We start from the raw sequence: 20,343 nt of genomic DNA, 5'->3' as shown, positions 1-20,343 counted from the left end.
ACTCTGATCTGTGCTTCTGGGGGTCCCTGGAACAACACATTTTGAGATGGGGGTCCGCGGCCAAATACATATAATTTTGGGGGTCCTTGACATAGAAAAGTTGGAGCACCACTGCTTTTTTTCAAAAAAACTGTTTGGATTTAGAAAACATTTGTCGAATATATATTCAAAGATTTGCAAAAAAAATATCACGATTTTTAAAAAAAATAGCAGATATACAAGCTCATAGCTGAGCTTGTATATCTGCTATTTTTGAATAGCCAAAGTATAAAACATGGATGAAATGGTGACACAGATGCGTTGGCGGTCTTAATGTGTTAACACGCAGAGACACTCCGTCAGCCATTGTAGGAATTAGTGAAGCTCTTCAAGTTGTTTTGTTGTTCCATCATATATATATATATATATATATTTTATAGATATATCTATGGTTCTATCCTCCAGACTGTGAGCATTGTCTTCTGGGTGGCCAGTTACTCTGCCAAGGTCCTCCGGCCACTCAAGTCAAGCTTACAGAAGAAGAAGAAGAAGAAAAAGGACACCAACACCGCTCTGGTACAGTAGCTGTTCTAGCTGTTCCCTGTAGTCTGTTGTCTCTGGTACAGTAGCTGTTCTAGCTGTTCCCTGTAGTCTGTTGTCTCTGGTACAGTAGCTGTTCTAGCTGTTCCCTGTAGTCTGTTGTCTCTGGTACAGTGGCTGTTCTAGCTGTTCCCTGTAGTCTGTTGTCTCTGGTACAGTAGCTGTTCTAGCTGTTCCCTGTAGTCTGTTGTCTCTGGTACAGTAGCTGTTCTAGCTGTTCCCTGTAGTCTGTTGTCTCTGGTACAGTAGCTGTTCTAGCTGTTCCCTGTAGTCTGTTGTCTCTGGTACAGTAGCTGTTCTAGCTGTTCCCTAACATTAATGTGTGACCACTCAGACCCACTACAGTGGTTTGAGACACAAGTAGGCCATGGTCATTATTCTGCTTTGTACACATTATGAAAGAACAGAATGTGTAAGCTTTCAAATGACGTGTCATTCATTGGAACCGGAACATCATTATTTGAAGAACATAATGCTCATTTGAATTGGTATTTTTAAGCCTGACGTCGTTTTGTAGTCCGACGTCACTTCCTGGTCCAAAAGGCACCAGCTCTTCATTGTAAACAAACATGTTGGAACCTATATAACCTCCTTCTTCAGAAATGTTTATTTATTTATTTATTTAACAGGGACAATGCACATTGATCAACATGTCAGTTATTCACGTCCATGTCAGAAATGAACCATTGAGGGTTAAAAAGGGTCTTAATGCTAATATCGAACTCTGTTAACCCTTTAAGGCCGGGAAGGGAACGCATCTGTGTCATTTTAGGATTTCTTTGGTTATTCAAAAATAGCAGATATACAAGCTCGGGTGCCGCGCTATGAGCTTGTAGATCTGCTATTTTTTTTTAAAAATCGTGAACATTTTTGCAAATCTTTGTATATACATTTTAAACTCAAATCTTTGCTTCTGGGGGTCCCCTGGAACAAAATATTTTTAGATGGGAGGGGGTCCGCGGACAAATACATATTATTTTGGGGGTCCTTGACATGAAAAAAGTTTGATAATATTGCAACAAGTTTAAAAAAAAAAAAAAAACTGTTAGGATTTAGAAGACATTTGTAAAATATATATTCAAACTAAAGATTTGCAGACATTGTCACGATTAAAAAAAATAAAATAATAGCAGATCTACAAGCTCATGAGCTTGTAGATCTGCTATTTTTTATATAGCCAAGGAAATCTTAAAACGACAAAACAGACGCGTTCCCGGTCTTATAAAGGGTTGACACGGAAAAAGATAAACGTATTTTCTGCTGTTTCACAACTCACGAGTCGTGTGTGTGTCCTTCTGCCGTAATGGGACACATTGTGTCCAGAATAGAAAGGGATAAAGCCGTGTGTGTTTCTAATGGGACACATTGTGTCCAGAATAGAAAGGGATAAAGCCGTGTGTGTTTCTAATGGGACACATTGTGTCCAGAATAGAAAGGGATAAAGCAGTGTGTGTTTCTAATGGGACACATTGTGTCCAGAATAGAAAGGGATAAAGCAGCGTGTGTTTCTAATGGGACACATTGTGTCCAGAATAGAAAGGGATAAAGCAGCGTGTGTTTCTAATGGGACACATTGTGTCCAGAATAGAAAGGGATAAAGCCGTGTGTGTTTCTAATGGGACACATTGTGTCCAGAATAGAAAGGGATAAAGCAGCGTGTGTTTCTAATGGGACACATTGTGTCCAGAATAGAAAGGGATAAAGCAGCGTGTGTTTCTAATGGGACACATTGTGTCCAGAATAGAAAGGGATAAAGCAGTGTGTGTTTCTAATGGGACACATTGTGTCCAGAATAGAAAGGGATAAAGCAGTGTGTGTTTCTAATGGGACACATTGTGTCCAGAATAGAAAGGGATAAAGCCGTGTGTGTTTCTCTCTCCCGGTCCAGCCAGCGGTGATGTGTGGGTTCCAGGAGCTGACGGGGAGTCTGCAGGAGATGCTGGACCAGGCCGTGGAGCACCTAAAGGGACAGGAGATCACTGTGAGCGCTGTCCAACTGGCCAGTCTCACCCTGGAAGGGGACTCAGATGTAGGTGGTACCTGCAGGGAGGGTGTTCATTTGGTTTTCTCCTGGATGTACTGTAGCAGTCCAGTGGTTCTCAACCTGTGGCTCAGGACCTTCAGGGGGGTCCCCACACATGACAAAAAGAGACCATTACTGCGTCATAAGTAATAATAATAATAGTAATAATAATAAACTTTATTTGTATAGCACCTTTAATGACATGACATGCAGCTCAAAGTGCTTTACAGAGGAAGAATACAATTACAGTTACAACTAATTTAACAATAAAGTAAAGAAAAGCAAAAGCATAAAACGGCATTAAAATAATAGCAAAAGGCAGTGACTCAGGCAATACAGTGAGGACATGGACAACAACACACAGATTTAAAAATCAACCAAAAAATCAGCTAAAAGCAAGAGTGAATAAGTAGGTCTTGAGCTGTGCTTTAAAGCTATCCACAGAGGCTGCCTGTCTTAGGTGTAATGGTGCTTTAAAGCTATCCACAGAGGCTGCCTGTCTTAGCTGTAATGGTGCTTTAAAGCTATCCACAGAGGCTGTCTGTCTTAGGTGTAATGGTGCTTTAAATCTATCCACAGAGGCCTGTCTGTCTTAGGTGTAATGGTGCTTTAAAGCTATCCACAGAGGCTGCCTGTCTTAGGTGTAATGGGAGTTTATTCCACGCTGTCGGTCCGTAGAAGCAGAATGCTGCTTCACTGTGTTTTTTATATGTCATTGTAGGCACCTCGAGCAGGTCAGCACTTGAAGACCTGAGGGGGCGGTTTGGAACATATCTCTCTCGGCAGTCATAGATGTAGGAAGGTGCCAGACCATTTAGAGCTTTATAAACTAGTAAAATAATATTAAAATCAATCCTAAAAACAACCTGGAGCCAGTGTAGTGAAGCTAGAACTGGAGTAACATGTTCTCTCATCTTAGTTTTAGTTAAAACTCTGGCTGACGCATTTTGAACAAGTAGTAATCTGTCAGTTGTTTTCTTTGGCAGGCCAGAGTAAAGTGCATTGCAGTAATCAAGCCGAGAGAAAACAAAAGCGTGGATCAGCATTTTTGCATCGTTGCAATCAACAACTTTACTTTACAAAATGGTCAAACATTATCCTATATTAAAATTGCCTAGTGGGTGGGTGGAGGTCACAAACGTAGTTTATCCGTGTGCCTTCTTCTAGCACACCAGTTTGCTTCCACACTATGCACAAATAATAATGCATGCATGTCAGCGCCCATACCCTGGGTGGGGTTGGCGAAAGGGCCGACTGTGTGGAGTTTGCATGTTCTCCCGTGTCTCCTAGGGTAGTTAATACCCTCACAAAAACATGTAGTAATCCTGGTCTCTATACCGCCTCCCCCATGAAAGCCTGATGGAGGGGAAAGGAACTGGTTGGAATAACGTGTTCCTTCCACGCGCTACGTCCTACCGGGGAAACTCTCCCCTGTCAAGTGACAAGAAGGTCAGTTGGCTCTCATGCATTTAAGGAGGCATGAGCTCGGCCCTGGGCTCCCTAGGCTGTGGGGGGAGTGTGGCGCCCAGGATCACTTAGAAAATTGGTACCGGGTGTAGCGCCCAAGTCCTATACTTAGGTGCTACTGGTTGCAGAGGGAGTTCTGACGTGTGCTAGAATAACTGAGGTCCAAAACTTGTCCGTGAGTTCATAAATAAACGCTTTATTCTCTGTAGCTTTAGACACACTGAATACAGACATAAACAAATAAACTTAAACGCACAGGATCCACAGTCCACCAGCTCCTCTGAACACGGTCAAAAGCTGTTTGCCTCTGCCACTGGCAACACCTGACGCTGATTACAGCTCTGTTAAATACCTAGGCAACTTGGCCTATCCGATACACTATATTTCATGCTCACAACTGTCATATTTACCGTACACTTTGTATTTGTATGAAACCACGTTATTGCGCAACACTTATTAGCGCTCCTAGGCGATATGCGTCACATTATTCCAGTTCCACAGAGCATGCGCGGACACGAATGACGGCCGATCTACGCCACACTTTTTAGAGCGCGCGTATGCGTGGCAGCATACAGCCGTGCGTACAGCGCGTTCGTTTAGATCCAATTGATTATCAATGATAGCGGCTACATCAGGCGCGCGGATACGCCAGTCCCGCATACGCAGGCTTTAAAATAGGACTGGATCTAAAAGTGTGTGTGTGCGTACATGCGCGTGTGTGCGCAAATTCTCTGCTGTAGATCGGCCGTGACACGGCAGCCGTTGACACACACACACACACACACACACACACACACACACACACACACACACACACACACACACACACACACACACACACACACACACACACACGCACGCACGCACAGCGGCCCTCACATCTAGTGGCCGAACCTCTTTCTTACACAAACTTGAAAAATCGTCGATCTACAAGTTCACAACGTCTCGCTTGCGAGGCGTTGTGAACTTGTAGATCGACGATTTTCACAATATTTATCTGTGAAATTGAGTCAAACTAAATGTAACGCCTCAACTCCTACAATTCCAAGTGCTTGTCAGGGTGGGGGGTCCTCACCTTTTTGATTGATTGAAATTTTTATTAGGCAAAAGAATGTAAAACAACACAGTTACATTTATAATGCTTTTGTCTAAAAGGTCCGGCCAAAAAAGTCCTTGCGGACTTGTTTCCGTTGGGGTCCTTGAGTTCATTTCATAGACATATATAGTAGCAACCAAACAGTTCAAAAATCAACATGAAAATACAGATAATACATTAAAAAAAATACCACTATGTACAAAAAAAGCATTTAAAAAATATATGTACAAAAAAAGGGGGGGGGAAGCATGGAAAAAAAAAAATTATATACAAAAAAAAAGCATGAGGAAATACAAAATATGTACAAAAAGAGGAGGGGGGGGGGTCGTCTGTCTACAGGGAAACTGGTACTAGCTCCTCTTTCGGCCTCCAGAAAGATGGGTTTTTAGGGCTGTTTTGAATGAGCCCAGCGAACTGCATTTTTTGAGGGATGGGGTTAGACTATTCCATTCCTTAGTGGCTGTGCTATAGAAGGAGAATTTGCCCATGTTTGTTTTATGGGTGGGTGGTACCAGATTGTTGTTTACCCTAGTTTCCCTCTAGTTTCGTGGCTGTGGGTGTCACTAACTTTTTCGAGGTATTTATACAGATATGCGGGTATAGGGGGCATATCGGGCAAATCTGCATTTACAATTTTGAAGACCAGACCCATTTTTAGTTGTTTAACCCTGTCTTCCACCCTGAGCCAGCCTAGGCTGGCAAAGTGAGTGGGAGAGAGGTGGGTCATGGGCCCCAGTCCGAGAAGTAGTCGGATCAGTTTGTTTTGGGAGGTTTGAAGCTTAGTCTGCAGTGACACTGAGGTGTTGGAGTACCAAGAGGAGCTAGCGTAGTCAAAAAGGGGCTGAATCAGGGCCCCTGAGAGGGTCCTGAGGGCCTGAGGGTTGACAAAAGAGGAAACTCTGCCCATAAATCTGGTTCTCTGGTTTACTCCTTTGACCACCTTTGTTGCCATGCTTTCACCTGTCAGGTATTTGTCAAGAATACATCCCAAATAGGTAATCTCTTCTTTGCTAGTGATGATTGTGTCATCATGTTCAAATATGATTCTTTTTGGGGGCCGTGACCTGAAGAAGTTGAGAACCACTGTAATGTACAGTGGCTGGTACAGCCCGTAACACTTGCCCTTGCTTTGACGACCTTGCAGGATTATGCAAAGGCTAAAATGTCACTTAGATACCATGTTATGTATAGATGATCCTATAGTGTGTATAGTTTCAATGTACAGGCTGATGATAGGTTCTTGGTTTACGTATGTATTAGCTATTAGATTATTGGTTTACTTATGTATTACTTTATTATTAGATTATTTTTTATGCATTATGATGTATTATCTTGTGTCTTTGCTTACTGTAAATCGCTCTGGATTAACTCTTTGACTGCCAGAGTATTTTCATAATGTACTCACCCAGTGCCAAGCGATTTTCGAGCGATTTTTGTTTTTTAGTAGTTTTAAAGTTGTCATAAAAGTTTAGATCCATATTTATCGATCGATTCACTGTGTGTTTCCGGAGCAAGAGTCTCTGACTATTGCTCCGGAGGCAAAACATTGCATCCGGAGCTACTGTCCCCTTCGCTACAGGCCGTTGGAAACACACGTCTCCTCGGAAAAATGTACAACAAAAAAAGAACAGAGATACAGGCGAAGAAAAAAAACATGGAGTCGACGGCAACCGAATGACGCTAAATCCATTATTTCCGTATCCGTTTGTGCTACAGTTTTACTGCTCCCTTCGGACTCAAGATCAGACCGTGACGGTCTATAAAACAACATTAAGTAAAAACTCGGGATTTTCTCGTTCTGGCACTGAGGGCATTCAGAAAAAACTCTGGATAACTCGGGGCTTGGCACTGAGAGAGTTAAGAGCGTCTGCTAAATGCCTAAAATGTAAACTGTATGCAGTAGTCTCGTTTGGTATTGTTCCCATTGCTCACGTTCCTGCTCGTTGTCGTCTTGTTTGTAGGAGATGTCGTTTGCCAGATCTGCTATGGACAAGGTGCACAGCAGTTACCTGCGCTCGCTGCAGGAGCTTGGAGATCTGCTCAAGAAGAGAGCAGAAACTATAAAGAACCTCAAGATCTGAATAACCGTCAAAATAAAACCCAAATTAAGTCATTGTACCCCCGCCCCCCCCCCCCCCCCCCCCCCCCCTCCACACATCATGACCGCCTGTCAATCCCACCAACAAACCTACAAAAGACATACTTTCTCCCATATTATACCCCATCCTTACCCTTTTTCCACTTTCTTCTACACTCCTTTGTTTTTCTACCATATTCTCAGTCTAGGTTCATTCTGGATTCCTAATGTCTGATATACATACTTGTGGTTTGCTCGCCAGTGTCACGCACCGAAACAGACGATCTACAAGCTCACAGCGTGTCGCGCTGTGAGCTTGTAGATCGGCTGTTTTGGGTGCGAGACACCGCCTTGTAAAGGAGTATAAACCAGGCTATATTCTCAAGTCTACATTCATTCTGGTTTTTGTTTGTTTTTTCCCTTTTTATTTCCTCTTCATGCTGTCAAACACACTTGAAACGTGTAAACCAGTTTCAGCACAGAACCCTGTCAGTCACTCTTTAATTTATATAGTCATTATAAGTGAAAATGAGGAAAACAATGTGCTTAAAAGTAGAATAAAAAAAAAGAAGTATCTAGAAAAATTAATAAGCAATTTTAGGCTACTCCTGCAAAGATTAAAGAACTATCAGCTAGACACATTTAACTGAATGAAAAGATGAAACAAAGTACAATAAACCACTATTCCCTTTTTTTTTTTGGTTTTTAGTTATGTTTACACCTTCCACTGTCCCAGAACAATGGGAAGGGTCTCTGTAGCAAAAGGAAAACAGAAACGCCCCGAGATGCTTGGAAGTGTGACCGTTGGGACATAAAGGAGGATCCTCTGTTTGGTTTGAGTGCACTGCTGTACCAACGTTAGTACAAACAGTACAGATATCACACTGATGCATTCTATATGGAAATAATACGGACGAGCTGACAACGGGGCTAAACTGTATAGAAAGCATTTGGACTGGACTTCCCCAAAATGAATTGTTGGGGTCTCTTGTTTTTATTTTTATCTTATTTTTCAGCTTTTGTTTATGCCGTGTGCTTTTCTTCTTTTTTTTTTGTGAACGAGTGGAGCCACCTCTGTAGTTGCAGTATTATTATGAAACAAGAAGCAGTCATGGGATTTAAGTGAACCACTTTCAACCTGGTGTGCCTAGTCTGGGCATGCCATTTATAGGCCAAAATTTCAAAAGAAATCGCGCAAATGGCAGATCTACAAGGCGATGACGCGTTGTGAGCTTGTAGGACGGCTGTTTTCGCTATTCCTCTACGACAAAGTATATATATATATGGCATAAGTGGTTAAAATCGGCAGACATTTACATCCAAATCCTGAAAAAGTTGCATTTCTGTCTTGGTTCTTATTTTAAACGTACCTGTTGTGAAATTGGACATGGACATTTACTTGCATTCTTTCAGCACACTGAAAAATCAGGGCGTATGGATTTTAAATAGAAGTCGGACTGAAGCTATTATTAATCCAGCCCTTTGTAAAGAATGTTCACCGATGTTTCTGAATCCAGTCTGTTATAAAATGCACCCTGTCTGTCACTTGTGATACTGCAGGTATGAACAATCTACATTTGCCATGATTTCTTTTTTTCTTTTTCTTTAGTCCAAACGGCTGAAAAGTGCACAGCAAAACAACTCTTGGCCATCTTATCTACATGAGTATTAATATTTGTCGTCATGGGACATTCCTTATGAAACCAGTAGTACTCATCTCTGATCATGAGCGATACGAACTGCTTCCATATTCAAAAAGCTGGAATGTTTAAAAGAAAACTGCATGTTTTTATAACACATTTCCCTGTTCTACGTGAGAATGCCAGCCATCATAACCTCAAAACTAAAATGCATATACTTTTTTAGAAGTGAATAAAGCCTGATTTATACTTAAGTCGTACGATGCGACGCATTCTGAGCTTGTATAGACTACTCTGTACAGGGCCGTCATATGGGCCCCCCCCCCCCCCCCCAGGGTTCACATTTAACCTCAAATTCAGTTCTGGTTCTCAAACTTTTTCATGTCATGATATATATTTGGCAGCGGACCCCCATCTGAAAACCTTTTGTGCCAGGGACCCCCAGAAGAGATTTATGTAAAAAATTATGTCAATAATTCACTTTTTTTTCTTTTTTTTTTACATTCTTTCAAAAAAAATAAAAAAAATAGCAGATGTTCACACTCTTGTGTGAGCTTGTATATCTGCTATTTTTGAATAGCCAAAGTATAAAATATGGTTAAAATGATTGACGCTATATTAACTTCTTTTGCGGGGGCCCCCTAGCACCCATGGGGGTCCCTGGGGGGGGGGGGGGATATCACGGGTCCCCAATGCCCTAGTGTTTGCATTCAGTTCTTTAATGCAACTTTTCCCTCCAACTCTGAACGTTATTTTTTTTAGCAGATTCATGTGATTTCAGATGAACACTCGGTCCATGTCCGTCCTTCTACATCTGACATGTGACACACGTTCTACATATTGTGGTTTCCTGTCTGTAACCTTACATCCATTAACCCATTAAGACCTGAGGCCATTCTTAACCCATTAACTGCCAGAGGTATTTTCATATTTTTTTAGCCAGTGCCAGAGTTTTTCCATTGGAAAAAAGTTAACAAGGAAGTGGATAGGAGTCTAGATCTTCAACTAATCATATCTCCTTGGTCTTTGGGTGAAATTGGAAAAAAAATATATTAAAAATATATATATATATATATATATATATATTTATTTATTTTTCACTTCACGTAGATCTACGCGATTGGCACGTGGCGGCTTTAAATCGGTTCGCGTAGATCTACGTGATTGGCAGTCAAATGGTTAAAAATCCTAACAGTTTTTTGAAGAAAAAATAAATGGCAGATCTACAAGCTCATACCGCGGCACCGAGTGCCACGGTATGAGCTTGTAGATCTGCTATTTTTTAATAGCCAAATAAATCTTAAAGTGACGCAGATGCGTTCCAGGTCTTAATGGGTTAAGACCGGGGAACGCGCCCGTACCCTAGGTGGGGGTTGGTGAAAGGGTCTTTCTGTGTGGAGTTTGCATGTCCTCCCCGTGTCCCCTAGGGTAGGTACCCTCACAAAAGAAACATGCAGTAATCCTGGTCTCTATACCGCCTCCCCCTGGTCAGCCGGGGCGCCTGATGGAGGGGAAAGGAACTAGGTTGGAATAACGTGTTCCTTCCACGCACTACATCCTGCCGGGGAAACTCCTCCCCTGTCAGGTGACAAGAAGCGGCTCGCTAGCTCCTAATGCATTGAAGGAGGTTTGAGCTCGGCTCTGGGCTCTCCCTAGGCTGGCAGAGGGAGTGTAGGATTACTTAGACAATTGGCACTGGGTGAAACAATTGGGGCTGCAAAATCGTGGGATAAAAATGTTTTTTTTCTTTTTTTTATCGGGAACGCATCTGTGTCATTGTAAGATTTCTTTGGCTATTCAGAAATAGCAGATCTACAAGCTCATAGCGCGGAACCGAGTGCCGCGCTATGAGCTTGTAGATCTATTGTTTTTGAAAAATCTTGACACATATAATATATATATATTTTTTTAATAATTTTTTTAAAGGATCTACACCATGAATTAAAAAAATATATTTGATATTTAATATCATATGGTGTATGTCCCTCAAACCTTTTTCAAAAGGTTTGAGCCTAAATCATCACTCAGATATACTCATCCCTAGTCAATTTTCTCTGGCTTATACAGCACTTTCAGCTGCAATACCAAAACGTCCTCTTGGGCAGGGGGGGGCTACTGAGCAATTCTGTTAATACAAAATTCTGTTAATAAAAAAAAAAAGAAAAATTCTGCATAAAAAGAAGCATCTAAGAAAAATACAAAATCGAAAAAAAAACACTTTGAACATTTTTGAACAATTCCACCAAGTGTTTGAGGTGCCTGTTTCACCCACTTCCGGGGGGCGGAGCCAAAATCCGAGCCCGAAGTATTTGTTCGTAGACCCCCACTTAGGGGGGGTAGAAAAAGTTTCGGAGCGATTCGGGCACTTTTCATTTAACATTGGGTTTGCCATCAAAACAAAAATGTTGATGACATCATAAACATTGCCATTCTGAGATCGCCTGTTCAGACCCAAGCCCCCAGAACCCAGTGGTTTCATTGAAGCCAAATGAACATGGTGGCCATTCATGGTAGTGCAGGCGCGTGCAGGCCTGGGGCCTCAACACATGAACGCGAAAACGGTTTCGACCAATGGGCTCGACTCACGAGCATGCGCACGAGCTTGCGCACGGGGCTGCGCGCTTCTGTGACGCAAAACGCGTCACTGTGACGCAAAACGCGTCACAGAAGTGACGCGTTTCGGAGCCCCAAATAGGCCGCGCCCACCAAATTTCCAACCCGGAAGAAGGGTTCAATTGAGCCCATGCGCTGGGTGAGCAACTCAATGCAAGTGGATGGGAGGAGATTTCTGGTGCCCTCTCTATTATTTTTAACTCTGTGGTTCAGACACGCCCATTCTGGAAATCCATGAAATGAGAAGGAATGACTGAATTTTAAAAAAAAACATTTTTTTGGGTACAAGAGACACTGGGGACCCCAAAAAATACAAAAAAACAAGAAAAAAGTGATTTTCATGGTGTAGACCCTTTAAGCAAACATTTTTTAACTCCGCTCTGTGCTTCTGGGGGGTCCCTGGAACAACATGTTTAGATGGGGATACAAATATATCATTTTTGGGGTTCTTGACATGGTAAAAGTTGGAGCACCACTGGTATTATAGCAACATACTGTTAGGATCTAGAAATCATTTTTAGATATGTATTTGGTCGCGGACCCCCCATCTCAAAATGTTTTCTTCCAGACCCCCCAGAAGCAAAGATTTGAGTTACAAATGTTCGCTTTAAAAATATATTCAAAGATTTGCAAAAAAATAGCCAAAGTATAAAATAATGGTTGAAGTGGTTACACTGATGCGTTCCAGGTTGTAATGGGTTAACCACATTCAACATGTCATCACTATTTTGTCTCATGTCATTATAGGCAAACATTTACAAACGTGTTCTCTTTATTTCCCCTCCAAACTAATTGTGGAAAATAGTGGATCTGTGAGCTTGTAGATCCACCATTTTGCCATTTTTGAAACTTCTTTTTGACATTTTTCTGAATTTACACCTCTCTTGTACATCAGCTTTTTTTCAGCTCCCAACACCATGGTACGACAGAGCATAAATTAGGCATAGTGTTTAAATAAGATGAGCAGATGTTCCTCTTAGTTTGACCTAAATGTGTGAACTGTCCAGACAGACAGAAATGGGGGGGGGGGGGCAGTTGCTCCAGAAAAGTATTTAAAGGGATAGTTCACCCCCCCCCCCCCTCCCCAAAAAAAAATCGATGGATCAGTCACCCCATGGAGAGATTATCTTTTAGTTTTTGTCTCATTAGGTTCCGGTCCGCCGGTCATCAAATTATTGTCTTAGGAATGAGACAAAAGCAAAACATTATCCACGAATTCAAGTCTCCATGGGGCGACTAATGCATTTTTTTTTGGGGTGAACTACCCCTTTAATGCAGGGATTGATGGATGGCTGTCTTTCCTGTCAATCAGGTCGACGCTTGAATCTAGAGATTCGTTTTCACAAATAATATAAAAAATATAACTGTAGTGACCACATATCCTTTTGTTCAAAATCAACCTTTTCCATTTGTGTGAGTCACTCTTTGGACAGACTGAAATAATAGACGCTTGTTTGTTGAAGAAAAGAATGTCCACTCCAGGTTTGGTTAAGTTTCAAATTAAAGATGTTTATTTTCTTTCTTGCAGAGATGCAAACATGAAAAGAAAACTAAAACTGGTTGTAGAATAAAATAATAGATTTAAATTAAATCTCCCGCACGCCAACAAGGTCTAAAGACTGTGTGCTTTTCAATCTGTCACGCCCCTAGCATGACGCACATGTCCTTATAAGGGAGACCTGCTGGGGACTGAGCACACTGCAGCCATACACACCACAATACAAGGCCAATAAATAAATAATATTGAATATAAAGAACTGGCTCCTACATAACCAGCCCCTAATTGTATTTTGGAGCAACAAGAAACAATTACAATATACACTGTATCTTAAAGGAGCTTCTAAACATTTCATTAACTTAGGTGTGGTGTGGGTTCATCATAGATTGGCGAAGTCATCATGCCATCATTCTTGAGGCAAGGAGCATCACTCCTCACATTCCAGCAGCAGGCAGATCTTGGTTATGGGCCTCTCTAGGACATTGGTCCGTGTTTTGACCTTCACAGCTCGCACCAATCCTTTAGAATCCGCCATAACTTCCAGCACCCTTCCCAAGAGCCAAGAGCCACGTGGAGCAGAGGGGTCCACTATCATAACCACATCTCCAGTTGTGAAGCTTCTCCTCCGTTTGCACCATTTCTGCCTTTCTTGCAAAAGGGGCAAATATTCCTGGCACCAGCGCTTCCAAAATAAATCGGACATGTACTGCACCTGTTTCCATCGGCGTCTCACGTACAGATCATTCTTGTCAAAGACTCCAGGTGGCAGAATGGGCTTGGTGTTCAGGAGTAAGATGTGGTTGGGGGTAAGAGGCTCTAGGTCTTGTGGGTCATTAGAGACAGTAGTGATTGGGCGGCTGTTTAAGATGGCCTCCACTTCGCATAACAGAGTCTGTAGTCCCTCATCGTCTAGAGCCTGCTGTTTCAAAACAGAATGGAGCACTTGCCTTACAGACTTTATGAGTCGCTCCCATACTCCTCCATGGTGGGATGCTCCTGGGGGATTGAAACTCCACTGTATGCCTTTTTGAAGCAAAGCTCCTTGAATCCTTTGCTGGTTCAGTGCAGCTAGGGCTTCCTTCAATTCTCTCTGAGCCCCAACAAAATTAGTTCCATTATCGGATCTGATATGTTTCACTTGTCCTCTTCTACAAATGAAACGTCTCAAGGCATTGAGGCATGAGTCTGTGTCGAGGGAGTTGGCCACTTCAATGTGCACAGCTCTACTAGTCATGCAAGTGAATAGCACTCCATACCTCTTCAAGATGGTTCGTCCTCTTTTAGTTTCAATTGGGCCAAAATAATCTACGCCAACATTGGAAAATGGAGGCAAGTCTGGCTCGAGCCTTTCCTGCGGCAAATCGGCCATCTTTTGCTCTCCAATTCTGGCCCTGTGCCGTCTGCATACAACACATTCTCCTATTATTTTTCTTGCTGCAGAGTTGGCCTTGATTATCCAATATTTTTTCCTGAGTTCAGAGAGGATGTGGTTTCTTCCTCCATGTCCAGTTTTGTCATGTATGTGAGAATGAGTGTGGATATGTGAGAATATTTGGGGAGTATGACAGGGAATTTGCTCTCCTCTGGCATAGCTGCCCTACTCAGACGTCCTCCCACTCTGAGCACACCATCCTTGAACACTGGGTCAAGCTTGTAGATGTTACTTGCCTTTTTGACACCAGATGTCCCCATTTGCAAGGTTGTCATTTCTTCTGGAAAGTATTGCTTTTGCATTTGACAGATGATTGCATTTTCTGCCTTCTCTAGATCTTCCAGAGTAACTGTCTGTCCACCCAATGTGGTTTTGACATTTGTCATCTTCTGGTCCATCACTTTCCTAGTGCTTCGAGTGATTATGTTTGAGGCACTCACAGTGGAATGAAATTCCTTTTTCCTGTCAACCAGTAGTTTCAAAGTTTCTTTGAGTTTTAAAATCCATGCTACTGCAACTTTCAGCTTTCTCCAGCTGGAAAAGTGTGTGAGAAATGTGTCTGTTGGATTTCCATGGTCTTTTACAATGATTGTACTCACAGCAGGATTTCTCTTGACCTCTGGGTCATCAAAGGAGTGTGAGACCAATTCTAATGGAAACTGTGGCCAGTCCCTTTCTGACTTCCAGAGTACGTCTGGGCCATGGATCCAGTTCCAATTCCCCATGAATTTGTCTGCATTCTGTCCCCTGGAGGCAACATCTGCAGGGTTCACCTTTGTGTTGACATATCTCCACTGGGTCATTTTTGTGGCTTCCCTAATGGTGGAAACTCTGTTAGCCACAAATGTGTGGAATCTTGTGTGTTAGTTTGCTATATATTTTAGCACTGATTGGCTATCAGTCCAAAACATTGAGCTTTCAAGCTGCAGCTGCAACTCTCTTCTGAGAACTTTATCCACTTTAGTGGCCAGCACTGCAGCAGCAAGCTCCATCCTGGGGATTGTAATCTTTTTGAGGGGGCAACTCTTGCCTTCCCCATCATGAACGCGACGTGAATGGTGTTTTTGTCATTCATCAGTCTCAAATAGCTCACTGTACCATACCCTAATTCACTTGCGTCTGCAAAATGATGAAGTTGTGCCTGTATGGGTTTGCCAAAGTCATTGGGTTTGAGGCATCTTCTAACTTTGAAGTCAGTGATCTTCTGGAGATCTAATTTCCATTTAACCCACCGCTCAGAGAACATCTTGGGTATTTCCTCATCCCAGCCAAGGTTTAAGCTACATAGCTCTTGCAATAGCAGTTTGGCAGGCAGAGTGAAAGGTGCAAGAAACCCTAAAGGGTCATAAATGGAGCTAACAACAGACAGGATCCCTCTCCTTGTGTGTGGCTGCGTCTTGGTGGTGACATTGAATGTAAAATTGTCATCCTCCACGCACCACTGCACACCAAGTGCTCTTTCTGTTGGGAGTCGATCTTTGTCTAGGTTGAGCTCTTTCACCTCTTTTGCTCGGTCTGCTTCAGGGACTGAGAACAGTACTCTGCGGCTGTTGGTTATCCATTTGGAAAAGTGGAAACCTCCACTATGACAGGCGGCTGTGAGCTCTTTGATAAGAAGTATTGCTTCATCCTCCGTGGCTACAGATTTTAAGCAATCATCCACATAGACGTTGTTTAGGATAGTGTCAATTACTTCAGGTCTGAATTGATTCCTGTTATCCTCAGCTGTCCTTCGGAGCGCATAGTTTGCGCAGCTGGGTGATGACACAGCACCAAAAAGGTGCACAACCATACGGTATTCAAGAGGGTCAACACCTATATCACCCCCTGGCCACCACAGGAATCTCAGAAAATTGACATCTTGCTTTGCAACCTTCACTTGATGAAACATTGCTTGAATGTCTCCCATTATTGCAATAGGCTCCTGTCGGAACCTGGTGAGCACTCCTATGAGAGGTTTAATTAAGTCAGGACCCTGGAGTAGCTCTGAGTTGAGTGAGGTGCCTTTGAAGGATGCTCCACAGTCTCCCATCCACTGTACCACACTGTCCCATCCCTTTGCTTCAGCTGCCCCTGTGGCACTGCCTCAGCGTATCCTTGATCAATGACATCACTGAGGAAACGTGTGTACTCCTCGTGGTATGATGCATTTTTTAAGAACTTCCTTTTTAAGCTCCAAAGTCGCTGTTCTGCAACCTGCCGATTGTTTGGCAGTGAAACATCCTGGCTCCGAAATGGTAATTTAAAACTGTAGTGTCCATCCACAATCATGGTTGAATCTTCAACAATTTTCAAAAACTGTTTGTCCTCTATTGACATTTCCCTTTTGTCTTCATAGGATTTTTCAACAAAGTCAGTGTTGTACTGTGTGACCAGTAAATCATGAAGGTCAACTACTGAGATCCTGTTGACTGCAGCTGCATTGTTGGCCTTTGTACCTCCTCCTCTTAATGGACCATTGACCACCCATCCTAGCAGTGTCCTTACTGCATATGGGCCTTCTCCTTGGCTGTTAATGACCTGTTGTGGTTCCATTACCTTGGGTGCATTTGTGCCAATCAGCAGGCCAATGTCTGCATCTATGGTGGGGAGCTTGATGTTTTTGAGGTACGGCCAATTGGATATATCAGCCTGGTTGGGAATGTTGTGTTTTGTAACAGGCATGGTTTTCTGGGTGTAAAATTCTGGGAGGGCTATAAAGGTGTTGCCATGAAGCTCACTCACCTCCAAACCTGTTACTATGTGACTACTGACAGTCTTTTCTTGACCCATGGTACGGAGAAGGATGTTGGTTCTTTTTCCTCTTATGTTCAGCTGATGCATGAGACTGTTTGTGCAAAATGAGGCTAAACTGCCAGGGTCAAGGAACGCATAGGTTTGTATAATTTGATTTCCTTTGTTGGATTTTATTTTAACAGGCACAATAGATAGCACACACTCTTCTTCACCGGCCCCAATATGCCCACATGCTTTCGGAGATGCACTGGCCTGTGCTGTTTCAGACATTTCAGTTGTTTCTGATGCTGTTCCTTTTTTCTTTCCTATATGAAGCGCAGTTGGATGGTTTAGTTTGCACTCTTTACATGACAAGCGTTTATGGCAGTTGTTGCTCATGTGTCCTTGAACAAGACATCCAAAACATATTCCCCTTTCTTTCAAAAAGGTGATTTTGTCTCTGTGCAATTTCCTCTTGAATTGTTGACATCCATCCATTATATGGGCACCTGAACAGAACAGACAGAAAAGCTTGTTTGCATCCTGGGAGCTGTCTTGTGACTGGGGTGCCTGGGATTTGTAGTCAACATTTGTTATGCTGGTGGCAAAGCTGCTGCTAGTGGATTTGGGCTTTTTGAACATGGTTGTCTTTGGAACTTTTGGGGCAGTTGGGTCTTGAATGTTGCCAAATACAGGGTCTGTAAGAATCTTCACTTGGCATTCAAGGAACCTGACCAGGTCACAAAATCTGACTTTGCCGTTGCGCTTTTCCTGTAGCACACAGACTTCAGATCTCCATTTCTCTCTGATTTTATATGGCAACTTGGCGACCAGAGATTTTAGATTAGAAGATAAGTCAAGTTCCTCCATATAAGTGAGTTCCTCCATTGCATTACAGCACCCTCTTAAATATAAAGCAAATGCCTCCAAAGCTTTAGGATCCTCAGGCTTGATAGAAGACCATGACAGGGCCTTTTCTATATAGGCATTAGCGATTTTGAATTCATTGCCAAAATGCTCTTGGAGGAGCTCCTTAGCTTTATGATATCCCCTATCTGGTTCCATGTACAGACACGTTCTGATAAGTTCCCTTGACTGGCCCCTGGTGTACTGTTCCAAATAGTACAACCTGTCTTTTCCAGAGCTCGTTTTGGCTTCAATGAAATGTTCAAAGGCTCTCATAAATGATCTGTATTCAAGTGGATCACCTTCAAAGACCTTGATGTCCTTTCAAGGCAAAGAAGAATGATGGTGTTGCTTTACAAGAGAGGCAGTAATTTCATTTTGCTTTTTTAAAATACTGTACAGAGTTGTGTCTTGCACAGGGGCTTGTTGCTTGGACATTTTAATGTCATCCTTTAATTGTGATCCATGTGATTGGGGTTGTTTAGAGGTTTTGTCCTGTATGGAGTAAAGTGGTTTGTCAGGCTGTGCGTCACCATATTGTTTTTGAATATAATATTCTCGTGGTTTAGGTGGTGGTCCCTGTGGATATGAGCGGTATTGTGGTTCCTTTGGGCGCACACCTTGTGTACTTGTAGTGCTCCTATGCACTGGTTCCTTTTGTGTGTCATCTTTTTCCTTTTCCTTTTCAGGCAGTGTGTCACCCCCTTTGTCACAATATTCATTCATTCCATCCGTTGCTGGTGGAGGTGCACTTTCAGTTTGAACAGGACTTTGTTTTTCCACAATGGTAAGAACATTGATTTTGGCAGTGGCCGCATCCAAATCAGCCTGCACATTTAGAGTTTCCTTTTCTTTTCTTATTTGCGCCATTTGTTTAATGAGTCTCTCCTCTTCCTCCTCCAACACATGTTTATTTTGTAGTGCCTTTAATTTTGCCAGCAGCCTTTTCGGCTTCTGCACGTATGCGAGCAGAAGATACAGATGAGTGCACGCTCCCTTTAGACCTGCTTGACGGACTTGAACTTGAGTTGCGCCTGGATCTCCAGACACCAGACGCACTGTCACCAAGCGCAATGCAATCATCAGGCTTGGTTGTGGGGTCAGCCTTCCATTTTGTTACAAGATCAATAAAGTCATTACTGTTGCACATTTTTGCTTGAAACCAAGTCTCACTTTCATATATTTCTTCGGACTCATTTAGCAGCTTGTGATAAGACAAGTGAGCCTCTTTAAAATCGTCCAACAGTGTTTTGTACTTGGCCATGTTTTCATCCAATTCCTCTGTATTCGTATTGTCCTTCATTAGTTCCTTTATAATGTTCTTTCTCCGCGTTAGCCATGAGAGTTTGTATTTGCTGGCAGAGCGCATTTTTGCAACCCGTTCCCCGTCCCTTTGGGAAACGTCGGGTTCACCCGCGGTGATCTCCGCCGCATTTGATTCGGTTCCATTCATTTCTTGATCCATTTGATTTGCATCGGTTCCAGTTGTTAATCAACGTGAATACACAAGGCAGTACAAGCACAATCAGATGCTGTTATGTGTCCAGTCCAATCCATGACATTCATTGATTCAGGTAGAGAGGGCGTGGGTTTTTAGCGCACATTTTGTTATTCAGTGGCAATGAAATAAATTAATGTCAATGACAATGCGCATCAAAAGTCACTTTTCTTTGCTCCTAAATTAACTTCAGGTCCTCCTTTATCGAATTCATCCACACATGTCGAGTGTCAGGTCATAGTTTCTTCTTTATAATTTGTTTTAAAAAGTTTGTATTTACCGCTGCTGCGTTGCAAAAGCACCGCGCCGACTTTCTTTGTCCTCCTTTGTTCTCTCAGCCACACTGTCCTCCACTCAAAACAGATGGCTATATCTTCCAATCCATTCGTTCCAAATGTAGCAATCCAAAGCGAGTCTTTAGACTATTGTAGTGACCACATATCCTTTTGTTCAAAATCAACCTTTTCCATTTGTGTGAGTCACTCTTTGGACAGACTGAAATAATAGACGCTTGTTTGTTGAAGAAAAGAATGTCCACTCCAGGTTTGGTTAAGTTTCAAATTAAAGATGTTTATTTTCTTTCTTGCAGAGATGCAAACATGAAAAGAAAACTAAAACTGGTTGTAGAATAAAATAATAGATTTAAATTAAATCTCCCGCACGCCAACAAGGTCTAAAGACTGTGTGCTTTTCAATCTGTCACGCCCCTAGCATGACGCACATGTCCTTATAAGGGAGACCTGCTGGGGACTGAGCACACTGCAGCCATACACACCACAATACAAGGCCAATAAATAAA

The 20,343-nt window shown here is 42.5% G+C and overlaps 2 protein-coding genes across 2 annotated transcripts in view; one reads left to right on the top strand and one right to left on the bottom strand.

Moving 5' to 3' along the window:
* Window positions 1-7,284, top strand: part of LOC308077754 (N-alpha-acetyltransferase 25, NatB auxiliary subunit-like) — a 61,482-nt gene extending 54,198 nt beyond the window's left edge. The window contains exons 22-24 of the mRNA XM_080418656.1: window positions 445-555; window positions 2,468-2,608; window positions 7,127-7,284. Coding sequence (XP_080274782.1) covers window positions 445-555; window positions 2,468-2,608; window positions 7,127-7,246 — 372 coding nt within the window. The 3' untranslated portion in view covers window positions 7,247-7,284. The remainder of the gene's footprint in view (window positions 1-444; window positions 556-2,467; window positions 2,609-7,126) is intronic.
* The window catches only part of LOC308077758 (BRCA1-associated protein-like), an 801,007-nt gene that overhangs the window by 569,482 nt on the left and 211,182 nt on the right, over window positions 1-20,343 (bottom strand). The window lies entirely within an intron of this gene.

The sequence above is a fragment of the Gymnoscopelus braueri genome, assembly GCF_963280865.1.
Source record: "Gymnoscopelus braueri genome assembly, chromosome: 22".
Classification (NCBI taxonomy): Eukaryota; Metazoa; Chordata; class Actinopteri; order Myctophiformes; family Myctophidae; genus Gymnoscopelus; species Gymnoscopelus braueri.
This window is presented reverse-complemented; position numbering and strand designations above follow the sequence as displayed.